Here is a 9926-nt window from a genome sequence, read left to right on the forward strand (position 1 = left end):
TCTACTGACACGTGACTCAGGGTAGGGTCTAGGGCACAGATAGCTGAGACACTCTGAAGAAGCATGGTTGATACATCAAACTGGGAAGAAAGAAGAGTGTTATATATGGCTATTGTGCAGTGGAATTAATTTGATAATTTTTTTTCTGTAAACTAGATTAACCTAGATATAAGAATGAATGAAATAACCTTAACTTGGTTTAAAAAGAACACTACAGCAATGCAGAGATTCATGGATGAGCCTTAGAAACACGGCATGGGGAATCACACCTAGTTACAGATTTATGAGGCACCACAGAGCTCAGAACAAGTCCCCACCATACCATTCAATGTGATAATATATACATAATATTAAACCATTTTATTTTGTGTTGAGTAGTTATGCAGCAGCAGCTAACACATACAATAATCAAGTTATTCCATGAAATAAATGGAAATTTCCAATTGTTTTCATATCAAATGTTGGGAATAAATTAGGAAAATAGGAAAAAAAGGAGGAAAAAAACCAGTTAGATATCAGAGAGAGAGAAAAGCATAATAAAGTCTCTAAATTGTACAAAGAAGTTGAAAAAATGATAATTCCAGGAAATAAATAAAAAGAGCGGGTTCTACTTCTGCAATGTGATTAAAAAAGCACAATTCTGACTCTGAGGCTTTGAGTCCTGCAATTCTGGGCATTTCTTCTGCCCAAGTATAACTGGCCCTTTTGAACGTGCCATCCCGAAGAATCTTTTCAGAGCCCCTTTTATTTCTTTATTCCTCAGACTGTAGATGATGGGATTCAGCATGGGTGTGACAATGGCGTACATCACTGAGGCTGTTGCACTTGAGTGTGAGCTCTGGCCAGCAGCAGAGCTGAGGTACACTCCTAGGCTTGTACAAAAAAATAAGGAGACGACTGAGAGGTGAGATGCACAGGTGGAAAATGCTTTACACTTCCCTTGAGCTGACGAGATTCCACATATACAGCAAACTATCTTAAAGTAAGAATAAATTATACCAGCGAGGGGACCACCACACAGCAGCATAGCTGTAAAATACATAACCATATTATTAAGAAAGGTATCATAACATGCAAGTTGGATCATCTGATTGAGTTCACAGAAAAAGTGGGGGATTTCCACATGTGTACAGAATGAGAGCTGCAACACCATTGAGGTTTGTAAGAAAGAATGCAAGACACTTGTGATCCAAGACACTAGAAGCAAGATTCCACAGAGCTGATGGTTCATGCTGACCATGTAGTACAGGGGGTGACAGATGGCCACAAATTCATCATAGGCCATCACGGCCAGGAGATAGATGTCCAGCCCAGAGAAGATTACGAAAAAGTACAGCTGGGTGATGCAACCTGCATAGGTTATGACTTTGCTCTGCATCTGGATGTTCACCAACATCTTTGGGATGGTGGTGGAGGTGAAACAGATGTCTACAAATCACAGGTTGGAAAGAAAGAAGTACATGGGTGTGTGGAGGTGGGAGTCAGAGCTGACAGCCAAGATGATGAACAGGTTTCCAAGCACAGTGATCAGATACATGGAGAGAAAAAGCCCAAATGTGAAGGACTGCAATTCTAATTCCTCTGAAAATCCCATAAGAAGAAATCCTGAAATCCCCGTTTCATTGCCTGGTTCCATGTGGCTGGACTGACTACCAGGAAAGAGGAAAATGACATTACATATTTCACACAAATGGTATTACTCCCATAGTTGGAATGCTACGATTTCTATATTTTGCATTCAAAAAAATCAATGTCAGTATTTTGCTCATGGATTTGTTCTCTTTAAGTGATTCCCTGTTAATCTCTGATTAGGCATTTTTGACCCATTCTCAGTATTTTCCTCAAGAGCTCATGCATTACACTGTTTTGCTGAGTATACCTTTCATGCATTTGAGAAATATGTATTTAGTTTTGAACATGTTCCAAGCACTTTACAGGCAATGAGTATAGAGTGCTGGAAGACAGAAGCCACCACAATCCAATGATGGTGAAAGAATAGAAACAAATAAAAATAGTATATAATACACCAGATGATGACAAGTACTGTGAAGAAAAGAAAAGCCAGTATAAAGTAGAGAATAAGTAGGAGTTTTATTTTTTAATTGGTGTTCAGTAAACACCAGTAAATAAGGTGACTTTTGAACAGAGAACTCAAGGAAGAGCCGGCAGGAGCCAAGAGCATACCTGGGAAAGTGTGTGCCTGGCAGTTTGAAAAACTGCAAAGGCCCTGAGGATTATACCACTTCATTTATTTATCAAAAAAGGGAAGCAAGTCTGAGAAGGGGAATAATAAAGAAAATGTGGTAGAGATGGTTTCACACAATTTTGAAGAGACAGGTGGCCTCTTTGATGGTTAAACTTCAAGACAAAAGGACTCACTCATCCACACTGTATATCCTCATGTGCTTTATAAACCTGGTTGCAAAGTCATCCTGTAAATTGAAATAGATCCCCTCCTTAACACCATCTGTTGAGTTCTGGCCTCTGCATTGTAAGTGTCACCTTGGAATATGTGAGACTGTACCCCTGTTCTGATAATGGCTCACATTCCACAAGGCACACACATACATGTCAGATCATTGTTTCCTGGACTGTGTTCTTACTATGACTTTTTCACCTGCAGCCCCAATAATAAGCTAGAAGTACAGATAACTTAAGCTGGCCACATCAATTACTATTACCCTAAATAATGTAGAAACAGTATTTGAAATTCCAATAGTGAGCCCCCTATGGAGAAATAAAACTTAGAATCCAGGTTGGATAAGCTAATTTTCTGCCCTGTAGTTAAAGAAACATAAATAACCTATTCAATAAACAGAGGGACCATATGTGAGAGAGGGAGAGAGACAGTGACAGAGAGAGAGAGAGAAAGAGAGAGAGAGAGACAGAGAGAGAGAGAAATGGGCATGAGTGTTAAGAAAGATCTAATAGTTCAGATGGTACCTGAGAATTTACAAAGAAGAATAATTATCCTTGGTTCTGGCAACAATCCAACGCTTGTTAGATCTCCTTGACGCCCAGAAAAATAATAGAGTAAAAATATTTTTGGCCAGAAGATAAAAGTAGTGATATCTGTATGGTGTCAATCACCTTACAGATTAAATACTCCAAAAGAAAAGTTTGATAGGGAATCAATCAACACTTCAGAAATGAAAATATGCAAAGAACAACAAAAGTTGGACATTTTATATATGAAGCAGTAGAAGACTTGTTTCTATATTTATTTGATCAGCTGGATTTTATATGATCTCTTGGGAGGTGAGGCAAGTCACTTGCACTTTTCTTTTCTTTTTTTTTTTAAGATTGGCACCTGAGCTAACAACTGTTGCCAATCTTCTTTTTCTTTTTTTTTCTGCTTTATCTTCCCAAAACCCCCTCTACATAGTTGTATATCTTAGTTGCAGGTCCTTCTAGTTGTGGGGTGTGGGATGCCGCCTCAACGTAGCCTGATGCGCAGTGCCATGTCCATGCCCAGGATCCGAACCCTGGGCTGCCGCAGTGGGGCACGCAAAGTTAACCACTCGGCCACGGAGCCGGCACCACACTTTTCTTATGTGCATCTTTTCTTTGTTTTTCTTGAACTTTAGGTTTTAATCTCTTTTTCGACGAATGTAATGGGCATACTCTAGTCCTGATTCTGGCCTTTGTACAACATGCTAAGGCCTCTTCACACTATACTCTACGAAATTCTGTACATGTCATGGCAACCCATCCTCTGACTTTGAATAACTGTCTTCATAAGATTTATGCCTCAGGACCCTATGTCATACACACATTTATGCCATTGTACTGTGACTTCACCTTTCTAATGTAAGTTCCAAATGCGCAAAGCCTCCACTTGAATTTTCTATTGTAGTTTGTCAACATGGTATATGAATATATGTGCACTTATATAGAAACAAATTTGTGAAAATGAAGAGTTATGAAATAAAGGGATTTGCAGAGATAATGAAGCCAGTTAAATAGTGTTGTTTCATACAACTCTATTACACAACATAGAATGGGACATCAAAAACAAATTGAAATGGGACATAAAATAACAGTAATTGAACACTATCAACATGGATCAATATTTCATTTAGCAAAGCCCTTGACATAAGAGACTACAACATAAAATGTACTTAGAACTCTCTGGCATGTAGCAGATGCTCTGTTATTATTTATTGAATGAATCAGAAATCATTTCTTAGTACATATGAACATTTAATATATGACAAGGTGTACTTCAATTTAGATAGTGAAAGTGTATTGTTTCATAAAAGCTGGCATAAATGGCTGTCCATCTAGAAGAAAATGAAGTGACTGTCTATCTCACACATCTTAAAATATCACAGGGATTAAATACCTCAATATAAAGGGAAATAGTACATTTCAGGGGAACATGTAGATAAAAAACAGGTGAACATGTAAAATAAACTACAAATAAAAGCTACAAGTAGGCAAACCCATAATTAAGGCAAGAAAATCTGAAGTTAAAATTTAAAACTTTTTATAGACAGTAAATCCCACCAAAAACAATAATCTGTAAAAAAACAATCAATAAACAATAATCTGTCAAAAATATTTGAAATGCTGCTAACTGTAGAATAATAGAAACATAATTCATGGATGTAGAATAATAATAGGTATATAATAATGACCATGGGGATCAAGTATATGAATATTTTCTCAAACTGAATGATAGTCTCAAAATAAAACAAGAAATCTCTTTCACATTCCGCAACCTGTGAGGTCTTCAAGTTTTAAAGATCTCTCACATTGATTTGAGTTGGAATTTCTAAACAGGCAGCAAAATAGGATTCTCTAATTTTTCTGGCAAAAGTGTGAAGTGTTACATGTTGGGAAAACAACCTGAAGACAGCTATAAGTATCAAAAATATAGATTTTTTTAAACTCATGATTTCTCACTCTTGGCACTATTTACATTCTGGGCTAGGTCATTCTTTGTTGTGGGGGGTCTGTCCCGTGCATTGTAGGATGTTGAGGATGCGTCCTCAGCCTCTACTGACAGTCCCTCATGTGATGCCAAATACGTCTTTGCCTGTTCCTCAGTGTCCTCTGGATGTTCCTGTCTTTGGGGGAACAATATTGCCTCTGGTCAAGAAGTAGAGTTTTAATATAACAATCTCAAAATACTTTTGTGTAATTGTAATTACAATAGTAATGTATTGAGAGAGAATATGTAAGTGTGAATAGCACAGCCATTTAAATAATTAATTGGCTTTGCACTAATTAGTGGATATAGGCCCATGAGCTATTACTGAGTAAGAAGGAAGAGTGGACACAGAAAACAAGATTTCACTAAGACATAAAGAGGATTTATTATGGGCACAAGATGCTACTCATGATTTTGTTAAAAGAGTATGAATATATATGTGTGCATAGCATAGAAAGATAATTTTAAAAGAAACTAAGAATTTATGGAATAAATATTGTCAAGAGGGATAAAATTAGGTTAAGTGTAGTGGTTTCAAAACAGCTGTATGAGGCAAAATTGAATAAGAATCTAAAACTAACATATATAGACAAAAAATAATAATAATTTACTAATATCAACATGGGTTAGTAATTCCAGATTAAATTTCCAAAGACTTGGAAATAAAAGAATAAAATAGAATGGCTTTTAAACTTTGTGAAGAACAGTATCTAAGTTATAATTTCTTCTTATATAAAGATATGTGGATTCAAATATAGTTATGGAAGTTGAAGTTAACCTTTAATCAAGTGTAAAAATGAATGTCTTTCAGTTGATGGTCAAAGATAATGCGACTCTTAGAAATAGATCTAACCGAAAAAGGGCAAAGGGAACAAGAGGGAATGAAAAGGATGGAAAAACTAGTTGGTAATATGTATAAAGGGTGACATTAGCACTAAGTGTACAGAAGAAAATTTACTTTGACTTTTGTTTATAGCAAATATTCACAAGTGAAGAATATAAAAGTGAGAGCTAAATACTTTCAGGAAGAAAAATAAAATCTAAAAAAGCAATAGAAAGAAGGCAATATGACTGAGTGATAAATTTGACCCCACATTACTAATAAACATGATTCCCCACATATTCATCTATACATAAAATAATTCAATGACAAAGAACAAAATTAGTGAAAAAAAACTCCACTTCCTTGTTTAGAAGAATGCAATCAAAAGCAAGTAGAAAATCACTCAGACCTCATTTCACAAATGTATAAAGTACTTGTACAATTTACAATAGAGAAAACAGTTGAATAACTAACCCACAAGTAAATTCAGCTCATGCATATGAAATAATTGCAGGGTAAAATTATTTAGCATGCCCCTTTTTATTTATCAAGTCAAAGTGGTGTTGTTTTTTTTAATGTGAATACCCAGAGGGGAAGAAGATACTATGAAATGAATATCTTACGAACTGTTGCTGCAAGGAAATATTTGCAAGTAACACATTAGTCTGGGTCTTTCTCATCAACATGAAGACACAGTTGAATATGCCCATTAAAAAAAGAGAAAGGAGATGCTCTCACTTCACTGGACATCCTTCCTCGCATGAGACCATATTTTCCTACACCCTTTGACTGCAAAACCTTTTGGATATGTTCTATTCTATTGGAGGCACTTTATGCCTTTCCTTCCCTTCTCTAATTGTGGTGTATCACTTAATTGTGAACAATCACCCATGCATTGCTGAGTTCAATACTCATTTCTATTTTTAGCGTGATAAATAATTTGATTAATTCATTAATCAGGTGAGCAAACAACTGTAGCAGTGTCTTGGCTCTGGCCTAGGCTGGTGGCTCTCAACTGACCTCAGGTGTGTGTGCTTGCTTTGATTCTCGCCTTTTCCAACAGTACCCACTGGGCTCTCAGACTCACCTGGTTAGGAACTCAGAGGAGAATCTTGCCAAGTGGAAGTCCAAATTCCTCGTGGATGTTTGATGATGGAGATTGAAGCTCTGTCTCTACACAAGGCAGCAGGAAGCAGTCAAGCATTAGTCTCCCAGCCAAACTTAAGATTCCAAAAACAACAACCACGTCCCATCCAGCCCAAGCTTGCAGAAGGGAGGAGCAGAGGAGGTATTTACAACTACCTGTGTCTGCTCATTAGGCACATTTCACTCTTGTTCCTCAAAGCTCGAAGCACTGATTTCCCTATGGGACATTAGTCTGGACAGAAACAAATGTTTTCCTGCAGATTCTATGCTCCTAATAGATCAGGTTAGAATCCAGTGAATGCAGTTTTTATTAATCCCCCCTCATGATCTTTGCCAGATTTCAGAGGTCTAACTTCCCAGCACCTTATCCCAACACTGATTTTAAATTTTCTACAAATTCGAGACTGAGGATTCTGTCTAGATTAGATGCCTTAATTCTTCAACATATTGACTTGTGGTGGAAAAGCAGACTTTGATATCTGTGGAAAATAGCTATTCTCTTCATAAAGAGGGAGAACTTTAGTTTCCTTGACATAAACCTTGGACACTACACACTTATGTTTCAACATACTTGCCAAAACAATTAGGAATTTCATACTTTTATCACAAGTTAAGAGCTGCCACATATGAAATATTTGTTAGTTATAAGACATATATTTATACTTTTTGCACTATAATCTCAGTTAGAATAGGAAAGTAAACAGAGTTTTCCTTGAAGCCTCCAGAAGGAATCTACTCTGACAAACATCTTGATTTTAGACCAGTGAGACCTATTTCAGACTTCTGACCTTCAGAATTGTAAGAGGATAAATGTGTTTGTTTTAAATCACTAGTGTGGTAATTTTTTATTAACATTAGGAATTAAATACAAACATTTACCAAATAAAAGTTTTTTCAAGAAACTGAGATTAAGCTTCTTGATGAATTCATTTAGTTTCTCCTGTACAAAGGTGTTTTGCATAATCTCACTTAAAGTAGAAGAAGAAATTTAAAATCTATTCAGATATATTAAGCCTCTTTAGCTGCTGCAGATTTTCCCTTTGCTTAAGAGATAGTGTAATTCAGTCTTTGATGACTTTGAGATGTTAAGATATGAAAAGCAATTCATCATTTAAATTTATGTATAGCATTTTCTTTAAATCTTTCTGTCTAAATTTCTAAATCCTTTTAATTTTGTGTTAATTCAAACATTCATTCTTTTCATGTCTATCTTCTCCAACTTTCTCTCATTTCCTTTCAACATAAAATATGACTAGAAATGAACCTGTGTTTGTGTGCATATATTCATTTGAAATATAAATGTGTACAAATGCATACACGTGTGTACACACACACAACTTTATCTTTGAACATATTTTCAGACTCAACAAAATATGTATATATATTTCATTTATATCTTACAACATACATCTAAAGTTATGTTTACTGTCCCAGATTATCTTCAGAAACAAGCAAGGTGAGGCTCAGAGACATTAAATTTTTAACAATTGCATAAAATACCATTAAAGTATATAGTGTACTTTATGAATGATACACAAATGGAAACATACAGCATCTATTGTAATTTTTGTATGCCTTCTTTAATCAAAGTGTGCTTTTTAAATATATGCAGGATGTAGTATGTGATTATCTTCAATAAATCAGTTATAAATAAACAATCTAGGGTGCATGGATCAAAGAGGAATCTAGGGCACTGGTAGCTGATTCACAGTGAGCAGTGGTAGGAGATATCTCTTCTACCTGGGAAAAACAAGAGTGTCCTAGATGAATATAGACATAATAATAGTACATTAAAGCAATTCACACTTGATACTTTTTTTTTTGGTAAAACAGAAGATAAAAACTGATACAGAAATAGAGTAAACTGATCATATATTGGTTCAAGTGAGAAGAGCACCATGGCCACACAACAAGGAAGAGCCTTAGAAACATACTGGAGAGACTCACAGTTGACTATAGACTCATGCAGGGACCAGCAGAGCTCAGAGGCCTACCATATAATCCCTTCACTTGCTTTTAGGATGGCATTTCATACAACAATGGCTAGCTGTTGCAATAATCAAAGCTAACAGAAGTGAGGACAATTATAATAATAATCAGCTGTTGCTTATCTTTGGCATTTGTTCTTATATTTGAAGACAGCATTCATGGTCTGTTATTTCAGACAATTATTTTAAAAAAGTGTTTCATCAGGGTTCTCTCTAGGTAACCAGGAGAGGTTGAAACAACTTGCATAGCTGTATAGAAAAACTGGTGATCCTGATTCACAAAATTGGACAAGACTTAAAGGTCTCTCTTGAGTCATTCTTTGACAATAAAGGTAAATAGATGCTTTAGCATAATGGAGCTATATAGTGGGTGATAATGATAATGATCATTCACCACCCCTTTAGTGATTATGAAAAAATTTAGAAGCGGAAGATTTTTTGTTTAGAGCAAAGCAAGGAGTCATCTTATCTGTAGCACTGGAAGTTTTTTAGCAGAAACAGAAAGCTAATAGAATAAAAATGTTTTAAAAAGCCAATCAACTCTTCATTCATATGTATAAACTCCTTTACACATGGACGCCAATCCTCTATGCTCTAATGAGCAGATGTACAGCATGAAAAAGAAATACTTTTGCATAGTAATACTTTGTATGACTTTAAATTTTGCTCCATCATATATAAGGTCAACTCTAACTCTAAGGTCACATAGGTCAATCTATTTATTAAAATTTGTCTTTCAATGAAGCCTCCTCCTGGAGACAAATGTTTGATGATCAGTTTTCCATAGGGACTATGGTTGGCATTGTGGACACTGTATAAGAGAGCTGAATAAGAGAGCAAATTCCTAATAAGGAGAATAAAACCCAATGATCAAGGGTGGGCCCGGTGGCTCAGCAGTTAAGTGTGAAGGCTCCACTTTGGCAGCCCGGGTTCACCGGTTCGGATCCAAGGTGTGGACATGGCACCACTTGGCAAGCCATGCTGTGGTAAGCATCCCACATATAAAGTAGAGGAAGATGGGCATGGATGTGAG

At 36.0% G+C, this 9926-nt stretch overlaps 1 protein-coding gene across 1 annotated transcript; it reads right to left on the reverse strand.

The window, feature by feature from the left end:
- Positions 1-607: 607 nt before the first annotated feature.
- Positions 608-1636, reverse strand: LOC124240759 (olfactory receptor-like protein OLF4). Its single transcript, XM_046663876.1, is given in 1 exon segment — positions 608-1636. A coding segment is annotated over 1 exon segment (1029 nt).
- Positions 1637-9926: the final 8290 nt, after the last annotated feature.

This window comes from Equus quagga, chromosome 6, assembly GCF_021613505.1.
Source record: "Equus quagga isolate Etosha38 chromosome 6, UCLA_HA_Equagga_1.0, whole genome shotgun sequence".
Taxonomy (NCBI): domain Eukaryota; kingdom Metazoa; phylum Chordata; class Mammalia; order Perissodactyla; family Equidae; genus Equus; species Equus quagga.